The sequence below is a fragment of the Poecilia formosa genome, unplaced genomic scaffold (genome assembly GCF_000485575.1).
Source record: "Poecilia formosa unplaced genomic scaffold, Poecilia_formosa-5.1.2 Scaffold81, whole genome shotgun sequence".
In the NCBI taxonomy this organism is placed as follows: domain Eukaryota; kingdom Metazoa; phylum Chordata; class Actinopteri; order Cyprinodontiformes; family Poeciliidae; genus Poecilia; species Poecilia formosa.
The window spans coordinates 1,753,578-1,779,659 of NW_006800020.1; the positions used below are offsets into that span (position 1 = coordinate 1,753,578).

The following is a 26,082-nucleotide window of genomic DNA, read 5'->3' on the forward strand; positions in this document are numbered from 1 at the left end:
GAGCGGCCAATGCGGGGTCTACTCTTATGTCTATGGCTAGAACTGTATAACAGCTGTTTAACAGCTTCTCTCTTCCGGTCGTCGATATTCGCGGTCTTCGAAGGACTCGGATGCAGACCCTGAATTCGGACACAGCTTTTAACATAAGTCTAGAAAACGTGACTTATTACGCGAGAACATAGAACTCGGCGGGTTTGATGCCCATGACGTGTGGAGAAACACATCATAGGCAGGGGTCTTTATTTGCACTCTCTTCTCAAACCCTCACTTTGCAGACCTTCGTCTCAGAGCCCGGAGCAGTTCCTGTTAACCTAGCGTTAAAGCAGAAAACTTGAAACTTTTCCAGAAATCAGTGAAGTCTACAGCAATTATGCCAAGCGGAATGAACCAAATCGTCACAGCCAACATCCTGAGGTTTATAGTCCAACCACTTTTCTGGAACTTAACCTGGATTGAGTGGATGCATTTGGCAGAGGGAGACTTTGCTCAATCCACCACCTGTGTTCTGGTTAGGATTTTTGGAAGATATCTTAGAGCTCTTTACAGCTAACGCTCAAGTTTGTCTTCCAAAGGACAGTTGCACAACTGATGCCATAAAAGCAATCGTTGGCAACAAGGTGCCTGAAGCCTTTGCCATGGCCGTAAAGGTTAGCGGAGATGTCCGGACAGAGCACACCGACAATCTAAACGATCTAATTGTCAAATATGTGGTGGAAAGAGTCAATTCCAGCGTAGACTCTGACGACAGCAATCACGTTGATCAACGGTTGATCAATGGTTGACGAAATCAAAGTGATGGTTAAGGATCTTCTTGTCAGATTGCATGCGTCTAGTAAGGAATCCAAGAAAGCCGTTGTCCGCCCAGTTGAGCCAACATCTATGCTCAAAGGTCTGAAAGGGAGGATCAAGGGTTTTTTCACCAAGTTCACTCGGAAACATTCATCTAGGGTTGCTCCAGTGAACCTACCGAAAAACCCAGAGACCTCTCACACCATGGCCAACAAAACTACGGCCATGGCAGCCTTGACTCTTCCAGCGATCTTGTCAACAAAAGATCTGCTGGATGAGGAATTAGAACTGGAGCCCAGGTGTGATGAAATCTCACCTGTGGAGGCCTACATTCCTTCAGATGATGTGTCGGACATAATAGACCTTGAAAACTATCAACCAGAGATCCTGTCAACCAAAGACCCACAGGAATTTGAACTGGAGCCAAGGTATAACATTGTACCCAGGGAGGCCTTCGTTGATCCTCTGCAGAAAGAGGATTTCGAGCCAAAGCCCAGGTTTGATGAGATCACACCTGTGGAACCGTTCATGCTTTCAGTTAGGTCATTTTAAATTTGTTTAATACTTAGGTCATTTTTAAATTAGTAGTTAGTTAGGTGTTTTTTAAATTGTTTGCTTAGTAGGTAGTTAGGTGTTTTTTAAATTGTTTGCTTAGTAGGTAGTTAGGTGTTTTTTAAATTGTTTGCTTAGTAGGTAGAGTGGATATAAAAAGTCTACACAGCCCTGTTCAAATGTCAGGATTTTTTTAAATATAAAAAACATTTTTACAGCTTTTTCCACCTTTACTGTGACCTATAACCTGTACAATGCAATTGAAAGACAAACAGAAATCTTTCAGGAGGTGTAGTAAAAGTAACTGAGATAATGTGGTTGCATAAGTGTGCACACCCTTTTAGAACTGGGGGTGCAGCTGCACACACCTGTCACCAATTAAAGTGCCTCTGATAAAGTTCAGCTGTTCTAGTAGGCTTTCCGTAGCCACATCATCCAGCACAACCCATGGTCCGCAAAGAGCTGCCACGGCATCAGATTGAGCTCATTATTCAAAGATATCAGTCAGGTGAAGGATACAAAAGAATTTCCAATTCATTAAATATGCCATGGAACAATGTGAAGACTGTCATCATCAAGTGGAGAAAACATGGCACAACAGTGACATTACCAAGAACAGGACATTCGTCCAAAACTGATAAGACAAGAAGAAAACTGGTCAGGGAGGCTGCCAAAAGGCCGACAGCAACACTGAAGGAGCTGCAAGAATTTCTGGCAAGTACTGGCTATACTCAGTACGTGACAACAATCTCCCGTCTTCTTCATATGTCTGGGCGATGGGATAGGGTAGCAAGACAGAAGTCTTATCTCTCAAAGAAACGCATCAAAGCCCGGCTTAATTTCGCAAAAAGACATCTGAAATCTCCCAAACACGTGAAAAAATGTGTTATGGTCTGATGAAACCAAGGTTGAACGTTTTGGACATACCATAATTCCAAAAGGTAGGTATATTTGGGGCAAAAACAACACTGCCCCTCACCAAAAGAGTACAGTTTTTATGCATTTCTGAGTTTTAAAAAATGAGTCAAAAGTGCTGGGTGCAAAATGAAGATGAGATTTATCAAAGGCTTACACCACTCTACATAAAAGACTTGATAAACTAGCAGCAGCGAGTCCTGCAGAGGAGATGACATATCAAAGACCTTTGTGCTCATCTTCACCAGGCGCATGGAGCCTGAGAAACACCAACATGATTTATATCACTATGTCATAAACACTGTTTCCCCTTAAACCGGAGAAGCAGCAAAAACGTACAAAAGACGAGATGCTAACAAGTTTTTTCCATACATGCTAGGCTAAATGACGGTGCAGCATTATCTCTATGGCTACCAATGGTTAGACGCATACTTTTTCCATGAAGCAATACGTTTCTAATCATACTTATAAAGTATATGAACGTTAGTCTTCCTACTTAATAAAAACTGTTCACTGCAAATCGGCGGTTACACCGAGGGCTGCCAGCCGTTATGATTGACAGCTGCTATCCTTTGCCGCCACAGCGTTCAACATTAAAGGTTACGCAATAAAATTACATGTATGGTTTTCATCCTTATCCGTTTCTGCAGCCGACCGTGCAGCGTCCTGTGAGCATTTTTAAAGAGAAAAAAACTGTATAAAAGCAATATTAAGCTACCACATGTCTGTTTTTTTGACTAGCTTTAAAGCTGCAGCATCTAACTTAAAAAAATAAATTTTACATACGCATTAAAATTTTTGCTGACCTAACGTGAGACAGATAATCTCTGAAAAAATAATCGATCTCCTCCTTGTTCTGCATAATTACTCCGTTCAGTCAGAAACAGCCAATCAGAACTAGCAGAAATCAGCTAGCCACCATGCTAGCAGGAAGTTTTCATTCAGTAACTCTGGATTGTTTATTGTAATGGAACCAGTTTTTGCCTTTAAATGTTAAGTTTTATACTTTAATTTTTTGGCAATGTTGAGAGGTTTTATTTTGACTTGTTGCATTATTTAGCCTCTCCAGAGCCTTCATATGTTTTCAGTCTGTTAAAGATAGTATTATCAATAGCAGTACAATTTGCACAATGCCTGTTTTGTTTTTTTCTTGGAAAAAGTTATTAAAATCAAGTTTTTGTCTAAATTAAGGTGAATTCATGGTTCCTTTTTCCACATAATTTAACCGGTAGTTTATGATAAAAAAAAAGAAAAAAATTATGTGAACGTATCTGTGATCGGCCCTCATGGGTGATCGGAATCGGCAGGAAAAACCCTGATCGGCACATCCCTATAATATTTGTAAAGTTATTTGTGCTATGACATGATATTGCTGTAATTTTCTTGTGCGTTGGGGGCAGCTCCAGGCTTCTGTAAACACCTCTGATTTCTGCATGTTACAATTTATTATCTTATGCTCTTACCATTTTTCCCATGAATGAGGTCGACAACAAGAGGTTTGGCCACGTTCTCAAAGAGCTCCATCTGCGATACAGAAACTCCAAAGACTTTTTTGAAGGAGTATTGTGTCTAAAAACCAAAACACATCCATTAATATGAATATACTTTATTATGCAAAAAGCATACATTTTTTTAAAATACTTTTAATAAATGTGAACAGCCTTCTAATTTTTGTGTGCTCTTCACCAAACTCAGAATCTGACATATTTGATAGGCCTAAAGTGGTTTAATGTTCTAGTTAGGAGTTGGTATATTCCTAACATATATATATATATATATATATATATATATATATATATATATAAATAGGGATGACACAGCTTTTGAAGAAAACCATGCACATAATTTAGGCCAAAGAACATTTCTAAAGAGGTTTTAAACAAATTTTGCTGATCTGAGTCATCCAAAATTGACATGTAATCCATGTATATTGCATAGCAGCTGTAGTTTAAAGGTACACCTGCATGGCTGGACTGGTTACCTCTTTATATTCCCCATTGCGGTTTACTTTGAAGCCCTCGGGAGCATGCAGCTGAACGGTGGAGCTGCTGATCACCTCAATGCAGCACTCCTCGTCCTCCGCAACCAGAGGCCGCACACGTAGATACACCTGATATAAATCAAAATTATTTATTTTTCTTACAGAATACAATGAAGATTCGCTGAAGACGCTAATAAGATCACAGAGACATAGTTTTTCTTAGACCGCCATGTTGAAATCCTCGCTTATCAACCTCGGATACTTACCCCAACTGGGTCTCTCTGGCTGTTGGGAGGCTTTTTAGGAGGAGGCCTTCGGGGCGTTTTACATTTCCTGATAGTGAAGGATAAAATGCATTACATTTCAAACCGCCGCAATTACTTTTATTCATAATAGTAAACGGTAATGATTGGCTTCTCTGCTAACTATTCCACAGCTAAGCTAGTCATCAAAGTCTCGCCAACTCCGTAAATCAATAGTTCAGCATTTAATGATAACACAAAGCATATTTGAAACAAACCCTAAAGACGACGTGCGGAGGAAAAGAAATCGTACTTACGCTTGTCGATTCATTGTAAAGAGTAGTAATCTGTTTTAGTTTGACCGTTTTTGTTGCTCTAAATTTGAATCTTCCCTCCGCCTTAATCTCAGACGGAACCTTTTGAAAAGAAGCCGAAATGAGCCAATAAGATCCCAGAACAAGAACACGTGCTTCCGCCGGTCTTCTTCCGTGTGTGGCGAAAAACACACGACCCCAGACAAAAATGTAAACTATGTGAAGTCCGCAGGAAAAAAATTATGTGAAACATCCGAGTGTACGTTGATGTAGTAAGTTGAGCATTCTGGCTAACCTAGCAACTGATAAATAGCAGCTAAGAAAAAACTATGAAATGTATAATTTTTCTTCCATTTCATAAATATATACTGCTTTGTATTATTATTATTATTATTATTATTATTGACTCACTATTTTTATAAAATTTAAAACAACAAAAGCCATACGCAATTTAGATGAATGTTAATAAACACATTGCTTTCAATGACTATTTTAACAGTCTTTGTATTACTTCATTTAAACAGAAGTTCAAAATATTCTTGTTGGTTCTTCTTTAAAAAAACATAATAATAATCTTGAAAAAATAAATTATGATGTCACTTGTATAGTCTTTTTTTCGAACATCCAGTGAAGTTGTTCTTGAGTAACCAGCGCCCCCTGCCGTTCCCCGACTGTATAACACAGAGGTTACAAAACACAAACCTGCAGCCATTGAAGTCACGTGTAGTGCAGTGTTACGCAAACAGAAGTTTCTTATGTTGATTTTTCAGCTCGTCCAGCTCTCCCAGCTGACCACCACAGGTAAGCGCCAGTTTCGAACATTATGCATGAAGGCAGATTGATTGTTGTCGAGTCAAATCACTCTTCTCGTGTTGTGTTGTCGATTTAACAGGCTGAGAAATGAAAAGCAAGCCCACCAAGTCACAGGCAAATGGATCAAAAAGTAAAGTGAAGAAAGGTGCTGCGGAAGACACGTCGCTGAGTAAAAAACTGCGAGACAAGATAGATGGAGAAACATCAAATGCAGGTGTGCTGCATCGATTGGACGGCTTCCGCGACTCATTGTGCCAGTATTGTTTTAGTTTTGATAGCTGAATGAATGGGGCTCTTCGTTTTTGCAGGGCCTTCTTACAGTTCTGGAGGAGTCCAGAGGAAGAATGGCCCTGGAAGTATCCTGCACTATATATACAAGAGTTCTTTGGGCCAGAGTCTCCGCTCTCAGATGAGACAGGTAAACATCTCTGCTTAGTTCAGGATCAGTAAAGGCAGTCTGTATGTAGGGATGAAATAATCCCTAATTTCTCTTTAGTGACAGCAGTTGATTCTGATTAAAAACAAGAACAAACTAGAGAGGCAATTTGTTTGTCAAATTTCTGCTGCTGTAGCACATTTTCTTCAAAATTTGAAGTGTTATGGATTATGAGAAGATATTCTCTTTATGGTGTTTGAACTGTGGGCAAATTGGAGCTACCTGTAGCCAGTCAGAAAATTGTCACTGGACCTAATCAACAAGACATTTATTTCCACACAATTGGATATTTTCATTCTCTTTTAATCAAATATATGATTGTATGATCTCAAACGCTCGCCTCGTTATCTCATTTGCATGTGCCTCTTTTCTCTCTCCTTCAGGTTCTCCATCCAATTCCTGCAGAAATTATTCCCTGCATAAAATTTTCAGGGATGTTTTTCCAGTGTTGTACAGAGCCTTGGAAAAACTCTGCATACCTCTCGCACATATTTAGGTTGTACATTTAGGCACAAAATTATTCCTGATGGGGATGATCAGAGATTAATGTTAGTTGAGAATGAGAAGAGCTGTAACAACAGACATGTTTAGGCCTGGCTTGGATTTTTCCTGCAGTGTTATGCGGCGCACTGAGTAAAAATCTGGTTTAAGAAAAAACAAACTTTTTCTGTCTCTCGCAGTGCCTGCAGGAGCCGTTTGTTCGATCTCTGTCTTCCTACCATTTTCATGGTGCCAGCAGTCCATTTGATCGCAGAATCACCTGCTTGGAGTGGCATCCCACTCATCCCACCACTGTGGCTGCAGCCTCAAAAGGGGGGGACATTTTTCTGTGGGACTTTGAGAAGTCTGAAACGAAAAGCTTTACTCGAGGGGTGAGTTGATGCCTCTGATTGGGTTTATCTCAACAACATGGAGGGGTCCTGCCGATCTTTATAATCATCTGCAATCCTTTTGTGGCTAAAGAAAGCAGATGGATTTGTAGAAGTGTGCATCCTAGATGTCCCTTTCGACAACCCATTTTTGATTCTCTGCTTAGATGGGGGCTGGAGACTCAGTCACAGACATGAAGTTTAACCTGTTAAATCCCAGTCAGCTGTTCACCTCGTCTATGGGCGGTACAACATCTCTGCAGGATTTCAGTGGGACAACCCTAACAGTGTTTACATACACAGACTCCCTGAAGTAAGACTAGTAGCCCTTTTGTTTTTCCCCATCCAGGCTGTAAGCTCACTCAGTCTAGCATCAGTCTTCTTATCAGGCGGCCCCCTGCAGATTTAAGCATTTCCATGCAAAGCGAATGCATTATTGGCCTGCATTTGTATTTGTGTGTGCAGAACGGAGCGGGAGACTTCATTGGCGGGATGAAGTTTTGCCCCACAGACTTCTCCAGAGTTTATGCGGCTTCTGGCGAGGGGACATTGACCCTGCATAGCTTTGAGGGACACACTCCCACCCTGCTGTCCAGAACGCAAGACTGTGGTCATGATCACCACAATGTTTGGTGAGGAAACTGGAAGGAAGACTGATGCTTGACAGTGGCAACAACATTTGCCCCCAAAACGTATTTGTTTTGTCACATTACAACCACAAATCTCTGTGGCGATTTCATGTGTTGCGACAACTATATCTAAATTTAAAGTTTTTTAAAAGTGCGACTGTTATTTGGAATACGACTTTTATAAATATTTGATTTAAAAAAAAAATCCATCTTTTTTTTAATGACTAAAAAATCTTATTTTAGGCACTATGGATGTAGAAAGAACTTTGTTGCCAGTTTAGAGCAACTATATGCCGCTACCAATTGCAGACCTTTTATGTCTTCAATCCTTTCTTTTAAATAAATTCTCAACTCGGGTTCATTTGGCGCATATAAAAATAAAACAATTTGTCGCTGTGTCAGTTATAGAGAAAACTCTCTTATCGGCCAGAATCGTCAGGTTCGAATTTTTAAAGATCTATGATTGGCCAGAAAACTGCAATCGGTCCGCCCTTAAATAAATCATCTGAAAAACAAAACAAAAAGGTACACCAACTAAGACATGACTGACCTCCTAAAATGACACGCTGAGCAAAGCAACAAAAAGGCCCACGACAAATCTAGAGGAGCTACTCAACAGGTCGAGTCGCTCCTTTTGGTTTTTGTGTAAAAAGGTTTGTGGCTGCAGTAGGACAAAATGTTGGAGTTGTGTTGATATATTTGTGAGGCACAGTACAAATACTTTTCTAGCTTTATGTTTTTTGCTCTGTTTTTGTGTACAAACTATCCTAAGTTAGTTTTTTGTGTCTAAAAGTCATTCTCTGAACCTCAAAACAAATGAGTTTATTTCTATTGTTTTGTTTGATTAAAGCATAAAAATAGTTTGTTGGGGGTTGAATGTTACATAATGGAGTAGACTGAATTCTGCATCTTTCTAAATTGCTGTAATGTTTTTAACTATTTATCACAAATGTTGCACGTGACACAACTTCACTGGTTATTGCTTACATTTTCTAAATGGTTGTTCTTATTTTTTCCCCAGCTTTTGGTACTGCTGTGTCGACGTGTCTGTGAGTCGGCAGATGCTTGTGACTGGGGACAACATGGGAGAGCTTCTGCTTCTGGGTCTGGATGGGAAAAAGGTTTGTTCTTATAGCCGTTTTACAGCAGTCTTCTAAAAATAGTTTTATTTTTACATGCGCTAAATGGATCTGAGTTGAGAATTTATGCAAAGCAAAGGATTGAAGACGTGAAAGGCCTGCAATTGGTAGCGGCTAAATCAGTCGTTTTGTTCATGTTCAGGAAGAAGGAAGAAACTTGGTGAAATCAAAGTCAGTATCACTTCCAGTCAAGAGAAATACGATGGTTATGTTAAAAACCGTTTGTTGGGTTTGCTCTGTTTAATTGTTAGATTTTCAGCAGTAAGTTGCACAAAGCCAAGGTGACGCATGCAGAGTTTAACTTCCGATGCGACTGGTTGCTGGCGACGGCCTCGGTTGACCACACGGTGAAGCTCTGGGACCTGAGGAACATCAAGGACAAGACGAGCTTCCTCTACGAAATGCCTCACGAGAGAGCCGTCAACTCAGGTTGGAATTATTTGTCTTTGGTAAACTTTTGTTTTTTCTTTTTTTTAATTCTTTATAAGTCTGGTTGTTCATACTGAAGCAATCCAACCTTTTTGATGTCAGATATCAGAAGAAAAATTCATTATCTTTAGATTGATTTAAAATTCTTCAGGCTTCATTCCAGAGTGTTGCTGCTAGCCCAGAGTGAAAAAAACAAACAAAAAAAAACAAAACGAAACAACTGAACTCAGATTTTTTTTTTCTCTATTATGCTAGAATAATAGAAACTTTCTATTATTCTAGCATTTAGCTAGTAGAAATACTTTTGACCTATTAAATTAAGAGGTTTTACTAAGTATTGTTAAATGGTTAAAAATAATATTTTCATACAGTACAGTTAAATGTTTGGATTCTAATTTACTTTATACCAGATATCTTTAAAAAAAAACTGCTTTCTCTCAAAGGGCTGTGATCAAATCATCTCTCAGCATGATTTAATATGAGAAATGAGAGCGAATATTTGAAGAAATTGGAAGATAGGACTTTATTAAGAGATAAAAACCTAAAAGAAACCCGCTCTGTTAATCTACTGCAGCGTATTTCAACCCTTTGGACGCCTCCAAGCTACTCACAACAGATCAGCACGACCAGATCCGGGTGTACTCCTCCTCTGATTGGTCGAAGCCTCAGCACATCATTCAGCACCCACACAGGCAGTTTCAGCACCTCACACCCATCAAGGTCTGTTGTCTCTCTTCAAGTTTATTTCAGTGGGAATAAACATTTAATAAAAACATCCATCTGGTTGTATGACTAAAAAATCTTATTTTAGGCACTATGGATGTAGAAAGATGATTTTTTTTTAATGAGAGTCTGTAACAACAAAATAATGACGGCTTGTTCTGTAGGCCACCTGGCATCCCCTGTATGACCTGATTGTGGCGGGCCGATACCCTGATGACCGCATCTGCACCGGAGATCAGAGGACCATTGACGTCTTTGACTCCAACAGTGGGGAGTTGGTGTTTCAGATGTATGATTCCACGGCCTCGGGGATCAAATCTGTAAGTATCACTTAATTTAAAAAGTCAAGTTAAAAAACTAATTCAGAACCTTTTTAAACCAAGAGATTCTTTTTGGGGGGGTTTTTGTCTACAGATCAACAAGTTCAGTCCAATGGGTGACGTCATCGGATCTGGAATGGGTGAGATGTCTTCATAGTTCCAGCTGTCAAACTGAACCATATTTTGTTGTGTTAAAGCTTCAAAATGTCAGTGGATTTTATTGGGATATTTGTGAATAAATTCACTCATTCTTTTTGGAAAATAAGATCTGTTTTGGTGCATTTTGACACATGAATATGATTTAGTCTAAATCACTAAATGGTAACTGATTCTGTATCTTAATGGTTGTTATCGTGCTATAAGTCCTTTTGTCATTTCTTTTTTTCCAAGGCCAGAATTGGCCCCTCTAGTCGTACATTTCTAATATTTTCCCACAAGCGCTGTGGATCTCTGCAGCTCTTATGTGACTTTTGGCTGCACTGGATTTTATTTAGATTTAGAGTTATTAGAATAAAGGGGGATGGATGACGCAAAAAGCCCTTTCCACATTTATATTTGTGAAAACATGAGTGATTTCCTTCACTTCATAGTTATGTACTACTTTGTGTTTTCATGGCAGTAAATTCATTACAGTTTGTGAACTGTAGCATAAATAAATGTGAAAAAAGTTTAAGAGGAATAAAAGCTGAATTAAGCAGTAAAAACTCTCTTTGATTGCTCTCAGGCGTGACACTACTGATCTGGGACCACGACGAGTCGCTGGTCAGCGGCCGACACAAACCGATCGAGGAAACGTCGGCTTCAGCGGACGGGGTCAGAGGTCAGCGGAGGGGTCAGCAGCGCTCTGGCAGAGACCGGAGGGGTCCGACCGGGGATGCAAAGCTGAAGAAAAAGCTAGCTTCTCTGGAAGAAACCGAGACCAAGACCGAAACCAAAACCGGGTGCACCAAACAAAAACAAACTCGGAAGAGGAAACTGTAGAGAGCTGAGAAATTTAAGTGTATTTTTGTACATTTTTCCTTTAGTGATTTGTGTTTCTACCATCAGGGATTGTTTGCATGTTGAAAAATTTCGTATTTTATATGAACCATTCGTATTTGCAGGGCTTTTTACATTTTCCCTGCACTTTTTCTACTGTAAAATAATAAATATCTTCATTCTTATATTGCTGGATATTTCTTTAAAAAAATCTTTTCCTGTCTAATTTTAAGATCAAAGCTTCCATCTTTATGATTTCTCTAAGCATAATTGTAGAGAAAACTTCCCCGTAAGTCGTAGGTGGTGATGTTTGCCAGCTGGATAAGCACTCCACCCCAAGCCTCTCGCTCCTCCTTGTTCCTCTGGGCCCCAACCTGCAGAGCAGAGTACACCATGCTCAGAACCAGGTTCTCAAACTGATCCCGAGTCAGAGGAGTCTTCCGATGAGCCTCCCGCGTCTTCATCATGAGCTCTGTCGAGGTCCGAGTCCTCGGAATGCCGTCATTGATCTGAGACAAGAATTCCCGCCCTTTCCTCATCGATGCCAGCTCTTCGTCCAGCAGGAAAACATTGTTATCCTTGTTTAACTCAACCCCACTCAGTAAAATCTGTGAATAATACGGAAAATATGTTTTTACTGCAATAAAAGAAACGGCATAGATGCTTTGGTCATCTATAAGTTTGTTGAAGTCGGACATAAAGCTACCTCAAACATCAGGTTTGCATCGGAGAGATCGACATTTGGACCAGAGCCTGCTGCCACATCTGAAGGGGAAAAATTATAATTGTCATAGATTTAATTATATTGCTGCTAAACATTGAGCTGATTTACCATTATAACTGTCATTACTTCAGTATACAATGCAAACTGAACACATGAATTACCTTAGTGTAACGGCATAAACTATCAGAATGTCCCGTTTAACTCACCTTGCAGCACTTGACCAAGCCAAAGCCATAGAATAATTGGGAGCCAGAGTCTTAGTTGTGCATTCATGTCTCTCTAGCTTAGAACAAAAAGAGGAAAAGCAACATCTGCCCTTCCTCTCCACTCATGGAAAGAAGAAAACGTCCCCTGAATACCACAGATTTTTTTTTTTTTTTTTAAAGCTTGAAAAACAGGCAGAAACCAGATGGTTCCTCTGGAGCAAGTCTATGTTGTGGAAATTTTTCTAATTTAGATTTGTTTTTCTTCATCTTGCAAAACACAGTAAAGTGAAAAGTTTCACTTAAATATGTTATCTGAATACCAGGCACAGAAAGGAAAATCTGAATTCTTCTCTCAGTTCTCATCCTTAGATTGTAGGGGAGAAAAAAAAAACATCACCTGGACACTGTAGTGAAGAAAGCAATCCCAGGTGATCTATTATAAGTCATAGTATTGTGATCAAAAGTTTTTATGAAAATATGAATGGAGGTAATAATCTAAATAGGACCTCTCAGACTGACTTCTAGGAGGAAATTCTGTCAAAACTGCTCAACTCCACTTCTTCTTCATGCAATTTGCTCATTAATGTTTTTAACACACCTCTGAAGGTGTGCTTTATTTACCCATGCTTACTGAGATTCAGTTACATATTGCCTTCTTGTTGTTGTTTTGAATAAGAAGCTGTAGTAATGAGATTTTGCCACAGGGGGGCGGTAAGCGTTTGGCGCTTTCTCAGTTTAACCTCTTACAACAATTATTCCGGTGAACAGTTCGGCTGCCTCTGAATGCTGCAACAGTGCAAATAAAGGTAGTGTAACTGCATGGCTATCACAGTTAAGCGAGTTTTGTTTAGCTCCATGTTTTCTTCAGAATATTTTGGTAGAACATTGAATAGAAAAACAAGCAGGCGGTTTTCTGCTGCGGGCGCTAGCGGGAGATAAACACAACAGCACAGCTAGCGGTAACCTAGCTTAGCCAATCAGCATCGCTTGTTACTTGTTTTGGTTGCTCTTTACACGTTGAAGACCTTTTATTAGAAAACGTGTATAGACTGAACGATTTAATTGTTCATCGTAAAAAACAGAACAACCGCTAATAAACACGTCTGAATATTTGAATATGAGTCTCGGTTCAATAGACCAATGAGCTTTTGAGTGGTGCATATTTACATATTTCTGCAAAAACTCAGAAGTTAGTAATATAAACTTCATTGTCCAAATTGAGGAATTGTAGTCGGTGAGGAAACACAGCTTTATAAACTAAAATAAAACCACCAAACTCCACTCGTTTACAGCATCTTATTCAATCCACGGGTTAATACATTATCAAACGAAACATTTTACTCATAAATACCTGTTGATTATAAAAAGGGAACATTCAAAACATGCTGTATCCGTTTTAATTTTATTACTTAAGAAAATCTATGATTACTTTTTGTATGAAGAACAATAAAAATAAAAACTAGGTAGCATTACCGTCGCCTTAAGAATAAACAGTAAAAACTGAATGTTTTAAAAAGCTACAATACGTAAGAGATCTTAGTGGGTACATTTGTACTAAGTTATCCTGTTCTCCAAAATCACGCCGAGATACATGTGGAGCAACTGGTGGATCAGTTCAATAGACAAACTGTTCTTTGATAAGCATCTATTATATGTCTCCACTAATACATTTAATATGCATTTAGCATACTTACATATTCACAGTTGCTGTAAAGCCACCGATAAATGATAACTAACTTCCTTCCATCTAACCCACTGTTTATCTTTCCCTAATAATCTGGTGTTAACATTTGTTTTTAACATGGCAGGCAGCAAAGATGGAGTCCGGTGAGGAGGGCGGCGTCAGTGTCGGCGGCTCTGTGGGAGAGGAGAACTACTTCCTCGGATACACCTTCACTGACCGCTCTCATTCCAGCCGCGTGGTGAAGAGCATCATGGACCTGTGTCTGGAGGACGGCCTGTTTGCGGACGTCACCGTCACCGTGGATGAAAGGCAGTTTCACCTGCACCGGCTGGTGCTGTCGGCGCAGAGCAACTTCTTCCGCTCCATGTTCACCTCCAACCTCAAAGAGTCCCACAACCGCTTCATCGAGCTGAAGGACGTGAGTGCCTCCGTCTTCCAGCTGCTGGTCGACTACATCTACCACGGCACCATCAAGCTGCGGGTGGAGGAGCTGCAGGATACCTACGAGATGGCGGACATGTACCAGCTGACGGCTCTGTTTGAGGAGTGCTCCCGCTTCCTCTCACGGACGGTGGAGGTCAAGAATTGCTTACAGGTGACTTCAGTCAATCAGTCAAGTTTATTTGTACAGCACGTTTTCAGCAACAAGGCAGGTCAACGTGCTTTACATCATAAACACAGAAATATAAAATCACAGAATACACAGTCAACGATTGAAGCATTATATTTTGTCAGTCGTTACACATCAAAATGTTGATTAATGTTTCATTTATAATGTCTCAAAAGCAACTCTAAATAGGTGGATTTTTAGTTTATATTTAAAGGAACTCATTGTTTCAGCTGATTTACAGTTTTCTGGAGGTTTGTTCCAGCTTTGTGGTGCTTTGAAGCTGCATGTTTGATCCTGGTTCTGGGAATGAGGAGCAGACCAGAATCAGAAGTCTTTATTGATTTGTCACTGGCGTTGCAGGCCAGTCTGATTTAGAACGTTTATACTAAATCCTTTTTCTGTTTTTTATTTTTTTTCTAGGTGATGTGGCTTGCAGACAGACACAGTGACCAGGAGCTGTATACCGCAGCCAAGCAGTGTGCTAAAATCCACCTCGCTCAGCTGCATCAGACCGAAGAATATCTCAATCTGCCCCTCTGCCTGCTGCTGGACATCATCAAGGGTATTACTGTTAGGCAGATTTAAAAGCATAAGAATTGCAACCTCTCTTGATCGACGCTGCTCAGTCGGCTCTGTCTCTGTGTTTAGATGGCGTTCCCAGCTCCCAGAATCCAACGATGGCCATCGAGTCGTGGATAAACCACAACAAGGTCGAGAGAGAGGAGTTCTCCTGCCTTCTCCAGGAGAATCTGAAGGTAGAATTTAAACACCTGCCAATCAGGTTTTTATCAGCTAGTGTCAGATTTCCAGTTTTTCTTTTCAAGGGTTTTAAAAAGGTACAGAACAAAGAAGTTATTCAACATTTCAATGTGTCAAACATTGAACCTGAAGGAAAGCAAGGGGCTTACAGGTTCCAACATGAAGCTAATAATTTTGAAAGAAAAAAAAACAGAAAATAGTAGTAATAATAATCATAAGGTGATTGGTTCTCCTCATGCTTTTTTCTGTCACTAAAATCTCTTTCTGGGTCCGTGGCAGGAAATCGGGGAGAACGTCCACATCTACCTGATCGGTAAAGAGGAGACGAGGACTCACTCCCTCGCCGTGTCTCTGCATTGTGATGAGGACGATGCCATCAGCGTGAGCGGCCAGAACAGTCTATGCCATCAGATCACCGCCGCCTGTAAACACGGCGGGGACCTGTACGTGGTGGGGGGGTCCATCCCCCGCCGCATGTGGAAGTGCAACATGCACACCATGGACTGGGAGCGCTGTGCACCGTTGCCTAGAGACCGCCTCCACCACACCATGGTGTCGGTGGCCTCTGAAGACGCCATCTACTCGCTGGGCGGGAAGACGCTGCAGGACACGCTGTCGAACGCCATCATTTACTACACAGTGAAGGACAACATGTGGACAGAGACGAGCCAGCTGGACACGGCCGTGTCCGGGGCCGCCGGCGTCAACCTGGGAGGGACCATCTACCTGCTCGGAGGCGAGGAGAACGACATGGACTTTTTCACAAAGCCGTCCCGTCTCATCCAGTGCTTCGACACCTCCTCCCAGAAGTGCCAGATCAAGCCGTACATGCTGCCGTTTGCGGGCTGCATGCACGCCGCCGTCCACATGGACGTCATCTTCATCGTAGGCGAAGGGGACTCGCTGGTGTGCTACAACCCTCTGCTGGAGAGCTTCACGCGGCTGCGCTTCCCGGAGGTGTGGAGCTGCATCCCTTCCCTGTGGAAGGTGGCCAGCTGTAACGGCTGCATATACGTCTTCAGGGACAAGTGTAAGAAAGGCGACGCTAACACGTTAAAGTTTAACCCGGCCACATCTGTGGTCTCGGTCATCAAAGGTATAAAGATCCTCCTAACGAACTGGCAGTTTGTACTGGCCTGAGGATTTCCGATCTACGGTCCACAATCATCGCAATGAGTCAGGTGACAGACGTTGGTGTGACTTACAGTGACTTCAGATCTGCTGAAAAGATTCCCTCTCAGCTGCGTTAGCCATTCCAAGACCTCTGTGAGATGCTTCTGTATCAACGTGTTGTTGTGTATCTCTTAGCTGGGGGACCGAATGTGTCGTAACACTGTGACCAGTGATGATCAAAGCCGTTGTTTCCTGTGCGCTGCTCGTATATTAACATGCATGAAGTGCTTTAGTGGTCAGTAAAAAAAAAACAAACTCCTCACTGCATTGTAATCACCTGGCTGCTGAAAGTGGCTATGTCTTCACACATTTTAAGTCTGTAAGCTCAATATCAGAGAATGTTTTGTAGCTTTTACAACATTTACATTTTTTATATTTGCGGTACTGGTTCGAGTTCATGTGTTCTGATAAATGGTAAAACCTGCATAGGGTCACTTAGTTTTTATCTGGTCAATCAGCCTTCAAAGTCTTCAAGTAATGGATGTTTTTTTTTTTAAATCCTTCAAAAAGTACATGATTAAAAAAATGCAGTGCCTTGTAAATTTGATAATACTTGTTGAACTATAAATATGTTTTACTGAGATTTTATGGTAGATCAACACAGTATTTGGTTTCTTGCCGTGTTTAACAAATAGGTAGAGACAGAAAAGGTAGATTGGCAGAACGATTGAGTCTTGCTGGGATTTATTTGGAAACAGTTTTCCAGTCACACAGTTCAACTCTTAAAAATAAGACTAAAGATCAAATGAAATATTTTTAAACTGTCTAATTCTATTTAATCTAAAATAGCAGGTACATAAGTAGAACAAACATGGTACTTTTTTTTTTAAGTGTGTACATTTGCTGTTGATGCTCTTTTGTTTTGATACCCATAAATAAAATCCAGTGAAACTATCCAAAGGTTTCCGAATTAGTAATTGGAGACCAAATGTGTATAAATTTCAATATGGCTGTTCTTTTAAATCCTCAAAGGCTTTTTAGCGAACATTAGTAAAACAAAAACAACAATGTCACAAAGTCTGAGGAACTCAACTGCATGCAACAAAACTAAGCATACAGGTAGATCTACAATGAGCAAACATATCTATTCTTAGAATGACCTGCATCTAATTGAGAATTTGTGTCAAGAGTTATGAATTTAGGTATCCAAATCTCAGATCTTTTGTACAAAGCAGAGGGGGCAACAATTTCACTCAAAATGTCCCAAGTGGTTGAGATATAGAAATGACTTGCAGCTGTAAATTCAGCAAAAAATGATTCTACAAAGTGCTGACTCAAAAGGGACCGAATACATACTTGTCTTTGAATCTGCAGAAGCAGGATTAAAGTTGATAAAAAATTCCTGCATTGATTTTTGGGAGCAAAAAAGTTAAGGGGAATTTAGAGTTGCCTCAGAGAGGCCAGCAGTGTGATCCCATTGATGTTCTGCTGGAGTCTGTGCAGCTGAAACCTAAGCTCAGGAACATGTCAGACTGTGCAAACTATTCTGAGCATCGGCTGCTGACGGCGGGATGAGGGGTGGGTGTCGGGGTTCAGATGCGCCTACACAGGAACTACCGATAACAACCTATAGCCACTACGAACGCTGTCTGAAACGCAGGTCTTTTACCACGAAAACCAACAAAAATAAATAAATAAAAAAACGGGTGCCTCCCGGGGACAGTGGTTGACCTCACCCATGAACTTTCTGGGACTTTTGCTTTTAAGGCTCCAGACGTTTCCGTTTTGTCCAGTGTGTGTCTCTCCGTCATGTCTGGTTCATGTAAAGGTAGATTGCTAGGAGCTATAGTGACCTTGGGACAGTTTGCTGAGGGCAGAACATTAATTCCTGAAGGGACACATGGTCTGGAGTGACAAGGCCATCTGCTGGAGCCGCAGCAGGAGGAAGGTGGAGTGGGGTGGCTGGTCGAAGGGGGTGCTAAGAATTCCTTTTGCTGGGGTGTGGAGGGAGCAGATATTCTGGGAAACCTTTGCCAGTGCTCAGCTGGGATACTTGTATCTTTCATGGTTTTTCCAAGGGAATTTATAAAGGAGGACTTTCTGCGCTCCTGAGGCGAAACAGGATCAGTTTTCCAGCTCTTAGCAGGGCATTTTTGTGATAATGTTCGTGGTGTGCCACCGCTGTCCCTCGCTGGATCCGGTTTCGTCTCCGTCTCAGCTCGGCCGGAGCTGATAGAGCGGGATCTGGTACCGACCGTTCTGAGGGGGATCATCTTCAAGGAGTCTTCTTTGGAGTTGTGCAGGAAGGATCTGCTTTCTTCCTGCCTTGCTGAAACTGCATGGCCTAAGCGAATGAATATTTTCACGTTGCGCATTGCACCAGAAATGGGCCAGGACCAAACCAAGCAGCAGATAGAGAAGGGCCTGAAGTTGTATCAGTCCAATCAGACGGATAAAGCCCTGCATGTCTGGACAAAAGTTCTGGAAAAGACTTCAGACCCTGGAGGGAAGTTTCGAGTTCTCGGGTGCCTGATCACAGCCCACTCAGAAATGGGAAAGTACAAAGATATGCTTAAGGTATGCAACCTGACACTTTGAATTCAACGTGTGCTGATGAATATTCTCTGGTTTTTCTTTGAAGGTAAAATGACAATAAATCAACTTTAGTTCATGCTTTTCTGAAGGCATTTTTCTCTGACCAGCCAAATGAGCGTTTGCATAAGTCCTGCTCTATTTGAACCGTGTAACTTAGTGGCTGTAAATCCGAAGAGTGAATGTTACAGAGTGTCTCATCACATCATATGTCAACATGTCAGCTCACTTCTGCTGTTGTAGCATTTAAATATTTCCATTAAGGAGTTTGAAGGTAACCACCTACCATTAACAGCCATCCTGAGAAACATGGATTCATTTGTGGGCTTCCCAGCGATGCAGAGTAAATAAGTGTCCTGCAACCTTAGAGTGAGTGTAGGGTGTCTTGTTGATATAATCATCTGCACTCAGAAAGGACCCAGTCTTAATGATGCAGTTTTAATGAGGGCTGCAAAAAGAAGAGGACTAATGACCAAAACGATGCAGTGCTGTTAAAATCTGCCATGTCACACACATTTTCAGCTATGTGTTGTTCTCAGTTTCTCAGATTATCCAAATATTATGAAATACAGTTTTCGAATTATAATTTAATTCCTATAAGCTATTAAAATCAGACTAGGCCTGCGCAAAAAATGAATCTCCCTTCTTACTGTGATTGTTCATATTTCTCGAAAGCTGTTTTCAGTGACATGGCCACACCCAGGGCTAATTACTGTCAGATCTGGAGAATCAGAAAATCCTTTAAATCAAACCCGTCTGACAAGACAGAGTAGATTAAAAAAAAAGCTTAAAAGCAGAAACTCATGGAATGATCTAAAGGACTTAAGATGAAAACAAGGTTGTAAAGATCTAAAAAGTGTGTTTAAAATGTTACAACATCATTTCTAAGGTTTCGGGACTCCAGAGTGTGACATTTTCTGCAAAAGGAGAAATCGTGGAGCAGTGATGAATATGTTCAGAAGTATCTGTCCAGTCAAATTTATTCCAAAAATCCAGAATAACATCTACAGTACTGCAGGGATCAGTTGACTCACTAAGCATTCAAGATTCAACAACAACAACAACAACAACAACAACAACAACAAAAAAGAAACTCAGCATATCTGGCATCCATGCGACAGTTTCAAGGCAAAAAACTACTAACACAAAGATGTTTCTCAAAAAGATTTTAGGGAAAATATTCTATGGACTGCAGAAACAAAAGGGGAACATTTAAGAGACGTGTGTCCCATTACATCTGATATATATATATATATATAAAGAAAATAAGCATAATTGTCAAACATGGTGGTATATATATATATATATATAAAGAAAATAAGCATAATTGTCAAACATGGTGGTATTAGTGTGATTGTTTTGGGTTGCATTGCTTGTTAAAGACAATAAATTCTAGTCTTTTCAAGGAATCCTTAAAGGAGAATATCTGGCTTTCAGGTTGTTACTTTAAACTCAAGTGTGATTGTGTTACACAGCAGAACAATGATCTGAAGCACAGCAACAACTTATTCTCTCGTTGGTTAAAATAAATAAATAAATAAATAAATAAATAAATAAAAGGAAGGTGTTGGAGTGGCCTACTGAGTAGCTTGAACAGAAATTTGATTGAGATGTTGTGTCATAACTTTAAATTGGCTGTTTATACTCATAAATGCTTCGATGTGACTGAATTAAAGGGGCAGTACTTTGTAAAATCGATTTTTTTTAGAACTTTACATCATGTTATAATGTTATTCCTTCAGCAGAAACATGACTGGGGTATTGCTTTGATTTTTTCATGCATGTTTCAGAAATCCTTTAATCTCCCGTGGCAACCGTTCAGCTGTTGTGGGTGACCAGGTGCCACCTTCGAGGCACAGCTGAGCTGCAGTTTCCAGGCTCCCACATTACAGCACAGTTCTTAAAGCTCTGCATTTCAAATGAGGTTTTGTTTTTTTGCCATATTATCTGTTTCTCTTTACCAACACGTTCCTCTGCAGTACGCCCTCGAACAGATCGACACAGCCCGGGAAATGGAGGACCCAGACTACCTAACTGAAGGCTACCTGAACTTGGCGCGTAGCAACGAGAAGCTGTGCGACTTCCAGAAGACGGTGTCTTACTGCCAGACCTGCCTAAACATGCAAGGCACCACTGTGAGCCTGCAGCTCAACGGCCAAGTGTGTCTGAGCATGGGCAACGCCTACCTGGGCCTCAGCGTCTTCCAGAAGGCCCTGGAGAGCTACGAGAAGGCCCTGCGCTACGCACACAACAACGATGACAAGATGCTGGAGTGCAGAGTCTGCTGCAGTCTGGGAAACATCTACGTGCAGCTAAAGGTGTTCTGAATTCTGCTGCTCATGAGAATAATATGCTGAAGCTCTGAAGGCTGTTTCAGTTCAACCTGGTTGTTAGTCAGCTTTATTTATTCCAGATGTAATTTAAGACCAACAGCCTCAAAACAATTTTCATTATGATTTTCCTAGTCCCTTTCGACGCCATTGAAAGTGCCAGAGTGTCCAGAGTCTTTTTTTATAAAGTTAAAGTTAAGTCTGTTTTTATAAAGTTAAAATAATACCGTTCCACCCTCCCCAACGGATTGTTGTGCACTGATGAACAGCTGACTACAAGAAAAACCAAACACTTTTCCTTTGCTTTCAAAAAATACAAATGAGTTTGAAGCCCAACTGTAGGATCTTTGTTAAATGTTTTCTCTTCTCTCTGCACATTTCTTGTCTGACACCTCTGAATAAAGACCAACTGCTATAAAATAATGATCAGGAAATTTAGAAAAGTGATAGGAGGAACTTTACTTTCCACGCTGTGAACTGATGAATTTGCTTGTTTTGTAAAAGGGGAACAGATCCCTTCTTTGCGCAAGCTGACTCTCTGTGCGCAGAAACAGGTTGGGGAGGGAGAGTGGTAGTGCATTGTTACTCTTTTGCTCAAATACATCTGGAAGAAGCTGGGGTCCCTCTGGCATGAGTTGTGTTGTTAAAAGAATGCAGACAAAGCCAAGTAGGACTTCTCATACTAGTGCGCGAGTGGTGCACCACGCTATTTATTTGAAACTGAAGAACTGCAATTCTGCATATCTGATGACAGGACTACGAGAAAGCCCTGTTCTTCCCCTGCAAGGCAGCTGAGCTCGTCAATGACTACGGCAAAAGCTGGAGCCTCAAGTATCGCGCCATGAGCCAGTTCCACATGTCTGTGGCCTACAGGAAGCTGGAGCGTCTGCCCGACGCCATGGGGTGCTGCGAGGTATTGTTTTAAAGGAAACCACACCGTATAAATCTCCTCGCAGATGTTAAGAATCTCCCAATTTAGGTTTGCTCACCAGGATTCTGTCATATATGTTGTGCTTACTGCTGACAGGTGCGAGCTCCAGTTGCTCTGCTGTCCCCAGGCCTCTACAAAAATGTTCTCACAGAGGCGCTGGTTTAATGTGTTAACGAAAAGGGCGGCTTAAGTCCCCGCCCTGTTCTAATTACGTACAGAGGGTGAAAAATAACTTGATGTCATTGCTTTGGAGTGTAAAAGTATAGCAACAAGAGACATTTCAGATTTATCACATTTGAATCAACAGATTACACAACCTGGGATACTTCAGATACCGGAGCACCCACATCCTAACCCTCTGAACATTTACTGACATGAAAAACTGAAAATAGAAATAACTGAAGAAATTTCTTCAGCTATTCAAGAGGTGTATGTTAGTAGCCTAAGCTGGAGACGGAGAGCCTTTCTAAGCATAATTTGTGCTGTGCTTTGACAGGAATCCATGAAGATTGCTCTGCAGCATGGCGACCGGCCACTGCAAGCTCTGTGCTTACTGAACTTTGCAGACATCCACCGCTGCAGGCATGATGTTAATGTAAGGCGACGTTAATGCTTCTGTGTTAGTGTGAACTTGTTGATGTGGTTCATCTGCATTTTTTTGTCGTTTTATTTATTTTTTTATCCTGACTCTTATTCTAACACATTTATTTATTTGAGAAATGTGTATAAAAGACATGCTGTTGTTCTTTTAAATCATTTAGAAAGCATTCCCTCGTTACGAGTCTGCACTGGGCATTATGACCGAGATCGGAAACCGTCTTGGACAAGCGCACGTCTATCTGGGTGTTGCAAAATGTTGGCTTCTGCAGAAAGACTATGACAAAGTTTGTGCAGTTAAATATATATATGTATATATATTTATACTTGTACCGTTTGTTAAACTGGTGTATTTGTTTAATTGGTTTCTGGAACAACAACTTTTGTGATAAATTTCCTGTGTGTCTTTTTTCTTCTTCAGGCTCTTGAATCTTTGGAGCGAGCGCAGGAGCTTGCAGACGGAATGGGAAACAAGGTAACTGAAGCTTATGAAAAAAAATAAATAAAAAATCAGCAAAATTTACATATGAGCTACAAATCCTTCATCGATCCACATGTCGATGTTTGTCTTGTACCGAAGCTGTGCAGCCTGAAGGTTCACTCCCTGCGTGAGGGCATCTACCGCAACAACAAGCAGCAGGAGGAGCTGCGAGAGCAGGTGGTGAAGTTCCTGCAGTGTGTGGAGGAGCTGGAGCTCTACTGCGGCATGTGTGGGGAGTCCATCGGGGACAGGGACCAAAAGCTGCAGGCGTTACCCTGTTCCCACATTTTCCATCTCAAGTAGGTGTTTACTCTCTCCCAATTCATTCCTACTGAGGAAATGATCATAAAAAAACAATCAAGGACCTTGATGCGTGTTTTAATGTGCTTATACCCCTCAAACGTTGTTTTTTTTTTTTACAAATAAAAATCTGAAAGTGTGCTGCAAAGTATCCTTCGTGATATGTTTCTTTGCACTTCTAGAGAGCTCAGCTAATGTTTATCAGTCCTGCCAGAAGATAAACATTCTCAAGTCTTTTACAGCCTGAAAACTCCTCCAAGAGTTCCCTACATTAATCTCTCTCAGTTCTGACCAGCATTGTGATCTCTGCTATAGAAAGCATAATACCACCACCTCCATGTTTCACTGTGATGGCAGCCACACACAGCATTTTGTATGCAGGCCAGAATGCTGGATGTTAGGTCTCATTTGATCAGATCACCTGCTTCCACATGCTTGCCCTGTACATAATTTGTGTCAAAATACAAAGGTGATTTCTTCGAGCTCCTGTTAATTAAGAGCGAGATTTGTGGAGTTTAAAAAGGCGAGTAATCAATCAGGGGAATTGGTTGTCCTGGACTTTTTTCTTTCTTTATTGATATTAAAGTAAAAGAGAAGGAGTACAAATCCAAGCCTTACTTTTAAGCTTTTTATTTGTTAAACATTTTTAAAACTACGTATGAGTTTCCTTACTGTTCATAATGATGTGCAGATTTGTATTGCTCTAGCAGAGACGTTAAAATAAAGTGTCTTTATTCTGTGTCCTGTCCCCAGGTGTCTGCAAACAAATGGGACAAAGGGTTGCCCAAAGTGTTTCAAATCCTCCATCAAGCCTGGATTTGTGTGACTGCCACCGTCAGTTTGCATGTTGGTTCTGCAGACGCGGCGTGACGCCTTCAAGGCCCTGGACTGACGTGAAGGCAGCAGGCAGCCTTAGGATGTGCCGAATTTCAAAAAGGCACAAACGTTTGGTCCTCTGCACAAGGGACGACTACTCTAACGCAAGAGAGTCCCCGAGTCTGTGGCTCACAAACCCAGAGTGGGGCCTCAGTCTCACTGAGACTTCAGTCTCAGTCCATCAGAGGAGACACTGTATAACTAACCGTGTTCAATTGTGAGATAAGCTGGAAAATCAGATGAGCTGGACATCTGTCGCAACAGGACAAGGACCGCCAACGTCACTGGCTGTTGTATGTGTAAGAACCATTTAAAAACATTGAAATGAGTCTTTGATATCTAAAATCAATGCATATGTCAAAGTTCACCACAGTCTTTCTGTAGGAATTGTTTTTCTCACAACAGCACAGTCACTCCTGAATATTTTTTTTTTCATGTACATAATGTTCTCATGTCATTTTCTGGTAAACATTTGGTTGATTTAATGTAATTTTTTTAAACTAACTAAAATCTCTTAACTTTTGAAAAACTAGTATGTCTTTACAAACAGGTTCATGCAGCTGTATTATTATGTTGTTATTACTTTCTTTTTATTATAGAAGTAAAAAAAACGGACCTTTGATCAGTCATGTATGCACTCAGTTTCTTGGGGGGAGATGTAGAGTTTGAGTTTAATACATTGTTAGTATTTTTATATCACTGGTTGTATTTTACTTGCAAAGGCATTGAAGGGATTGACCTTTTTTGATGGATAGAGGAAAAAGGATAAACACGTCTGGTCTTTTTACATGAGCTAAATGAAAAACTAAGCAACAATGCGAAATTATGAACCCATTTATTTATTTATTTATTTATTTTGCTGTTTATTAGAGTATTTCTTAATAGTCTGAGATTTACTATCAATATTCCATGTAAATGATTTACTTCTAGCTTTGTTGTTTTACCTAGGAGGGAAAATATCTTTAGCTAAATAATGTGCTTTGTTTGCAGCCAGGTTACAGATATTTTAGAGACTGAAGGTAATCTGTCAGTGCAGCTATTTACACTCAGAACTTTAGCTTTAAAATATGTGGTTCCTAAGCAGTCTAGAAAAGAGTCAAATTTGAATTCAGTATGTTCACTATCTGGACAAACAGGAGAAAATAACATGGAAAAATAATTAAAAAAATATGTGTATTTACAGACTTTATTCCTGCTCCATTGCTTAAATCTTCCTCCTTTTCTGGAAAATTACCTCTTGAATTCGTAGGAACCCTGTAATTAACTGCTGTCTTTGTTTTACAAACTGCAGTATGACGAAGAAAAAAAATCATTGGAATTTTTTTTTTTTTTGTCACCAACTACATTATAATTATCGCACAAAAGAAACATGTATGTCAGGATTTCAAGAAGCAAACTTCACCTTTGAAAGCCGATGATTCGTGTTTGCGTCTACAAAAAAACCCCACCCAAAACAAAAAACGATGATTCATTGTGAGTGTACCTGCTGAAGCAGTTTATTCAAGGTGATCGCTTGGATCCAGTAAATAGAGATATCATCCTGCCAGTTTCTTTAACAATATAAACTACCTCTGTTTTTGCCACCAGTCTTGGAAACAAGAGTAGCCACAACTTCTGTTTCTGTTAGGATTTTCTAGTCATAATGAGGTACAGATTCAAAGGCATAGTTGGAATACTGATCAAACTATGTTACTGTGTCTCGTATGGAAGTGTTTTATTTTTGAAAATAAAGGGCAGTTATAGTGAATGT

General features: G+C 40.5%; 5 protein-coding genes across 12 annotated transcripts in view; 3 read left to right on the forward strand and 2 right to left on the reverse strand.

Moving 5' to 3' along the window:
* Positions 1–5,095, reverse strand: part of kif23 (kinesin family member 23) — a 17,002-nt gene extending 11,907 nt beyond the window's left edge. For 3 of the 7 annotated variants that reach the window (XM_016673756.1, XM_016673755.1, XM_016673754.1), the window contains exons 1-4: positions 4,797–5,095; positions 4,504–4,570; positions 4,238–4,366; positions 3,720–3,825 (exon numbers count right to left, since the gene is read on the reverse strand). In XM_016673756.1, the coding sequence (XP_016529242.1) occupies positions 3,720–3,825; positions 4,238–4,366; positions 4,504–4,570; positions 4,797–4,810 (316 nt within the window). In that variant the 5' untranslated portion in view covers positions 4,811–5,095. Of the gene's footprint in view, positions 1–1,105; positions 1,192–1,231; positions 1,344–3,719; positions 3,826–4,237; positions 4,367–4,503; positions 4,571–4,796 lie in introns of those variants that run through there. The other 4 variants (XM_007556856.2, XM_007556857.2, XM_016673757.1 and 1 more) reach the window with 4 other exon arrangements.
* Positions 5,096–5,380: 285 nt separating this feature from the next.
* Positions 5,381–11,312, forward strand: ddb2 (damage-specific DNA binding protein 2). 2 transcript variants are annotated; one of them, XM_007556854.2, is made up of 11 exons: positions 5,381–5,594; positions 5,686–5,820; positions 5,915–6,024; positions 6,723–6,914; positions 7,377–7,543; positions 8,562–8,661; positions 8,931–9,108; positions 9,683–9,828; positions 9,996–10,151; positions 10,246–10,291; positions 10,876–11,312. In XM_007556854.2, the coding sequence occupies exons 2-11, from the start codon at positions 5,694–5,696 to the stop codon at positions 11,130–11,132; spliced, it is 1,479 nt and encodes a 492-aa protein (XP_007556916.1). In that variant the 5' UTR covers positions 5,381–5,594; positions 5,686–5,693; the 3' UTR covers positions 11,133–11,312. The 2 variants fall into 2 exon arrangements, with proteins under 2 accessions (XP_007556916.1, XP_007556917.1); XM_007556855.2 differs by lacking the exon at positions 7,377–7,543 and adding an exon at positions 7,079–7,224 and having other exon boundaries at positions 5,382–5,594.
* On the reverse strand, positions 11,132–12,417 carry LOC103141282 (protein FAM180B). The gene is made up of 3 exons (XM_007556859.2): positions 12,060–12,417; positions 11,836–11,894; positions 11,132–11,737 (listed from the first exon to the last, which is right to left on the reverse strand). The coding sequence occupies exons 1-3, from the start codon at positions 12,124–12,126 to the stop codon at positions 11,390–11,392; spliced, it is 474 nt and encodes a 157-aa protein (XP_007556921.1). The 5' UTR covers positions 12,127–12,417; the 3' UTR covers positions 11,132–11,389.
* A 340-nt stretch (positions 12,418–12,757) lies between these two features.
* On the forward strand, positions 12,758–16,827 carry kbtbd4 (kelch repeat and BTB (POZ) domain containing 4). The gene is made up of 5 exons (XM_007556860.2): positions 12,758–12,865; positions 13,868–14,338; positions 14,774–14,915; positions 15,002–15,108; positions 15,392–16,827. The coding sequence occupies exons 2-5, from the start codon at positions 13,877–13,879 to the stop codon at positions 16,250–16,252; spliced, it is 1,572 nt and encodes a 523-aa protein (XP_007556922.1). The 5' UTR covers positions 12,758–12,865; positions 13,868–13,876; the 3' UTR covers positions 16,253–16,827.
* Positions 16,828–17,313: 486 nt separating this feature from the next.
* rapsn (receptor-associated protein of the synapse, 43kD) lies at positions 17,314–26,079 on the forward strand. Its single transcript, XM_007556861.2, has 8 exons — positions 17,314–18,802; positions 20,797–21,135; positions 21,902–22,060; positions 22,575–22,673; positions 22,840–22,962; positions 23,097–23,150; positions 23,256–23,455; positions 24,210–26,079. The coding sequence occupies exons 1-8, from the start codon at positions 18,578–18,580 to the stop codon at positions 24,280–24,282; spliced, it is 1,272 nt and encodes a 423-aa protein (XP_007556923.1). The 5' UTR covers positions 17,314–18,577; the 3' UTR covers positions 24,283–26,079.
* Positions 26,080–26,082: the final 3 nt, after the last annotated feature.

What these genes read in the sequence shown, in the direction of transcription:
- LOC103141282 (XM_007556859.2), bottom strand. Translation starts at nt 12,126, where the DNA reads ATGAATGCACAACTAAGACTCTGGCTCCCAATTATTCTATGGCTTTGG. An exon ending in GCTTGGTCAAGTGCTGCAAG is followed by an intron (nt 11,895 to 12,059) that starts GTGAGTTAAACG and finishes TTTCCCCTTCAG; the next exon opens with ATGTGGCAGCAGGCTCTGGT. An exon ending in ATGCAAACCTGATGTTTGAG is followed by an intron (nt 11,738 to 11,835) that starts GTAGCTTTATGT and finishes TATTATTCACAG; the next exon opens with ATTTTACTGAGTGGGGTTGA.
- rapsn (XM_007556861.2), top strand. Translation starts at nt 18,578, where the DNA reads ATGAATATTTTCACGTTGCGCATTGCACCAGAAATGGGCCAGGACCAA. An exon ending in ACATCTACGTGCAGCTAAAG is followed by an intron (nt 21,136 to 21,901) that starts GTGTTCTGAATT and finishes ATCTGATGACAG; the next exon opens with GACTACGAGAAAGCCCTGTT. An exon ending in ACGCCATGGGGTGCTGCGAG is followed by an intron (nt 22,061 to 22,574) that starts GTATTGTTTTAA and finishes GTGCTTTGACAG; the next exon opens with GAATCCATGAAGATTGCTCT.
- ddb2 (XM_007556854.2), top strand. Translation starts at nt 5,694, where the DNA reads ATGAAAAGCAAGCCCACCAAGTCACAGGCAAATGGATCAAAAAGTAAA. An exon ending in AGCACCTCACACCCATCAAG is followed by an intron (nt 9,829 to 9,995) that starts GTCTGTTGTCTC and finishes CTTGTTCTGTAG; the next exon opens with GCCACCTGGCATCCCCTGTA. An exon ending in CGTCATCGGATCTGGAATGG is followed by an intron (nt 10,292 to 10,875) that starts GTGAGATGTCTT and finishes GATTGCTCTCAG; the next exon opens with GCGTGACACTACTGATCTGG.
- kbtbd4 (XM_007556860.2), top strand. Translation starts at nt 13,877, where the DNA reads ATGGAGTCCGGTGAGGAGGGCGGCGTCAGTGTCGGCGGCTCTGTGGGA. An exon ending in AGGTCAAGAATTGCTTACAG is followed by an intron (nt 14,339 to 14,773) that starts GTGACTTCAGTC and finishes TTTTTTTTCTAG; the next exon opens with GTGATGTGGCTTGCAGACAG. An exon ending in GCTGCTGGACATCATCAAGG is followed by an intron (nt 14,916 to 15,001) that starts GTATTACTGTTA and finishes CTCTGTGTTTAG; the next exon opens with ATGGCGTTCCCAGCTCCCAG.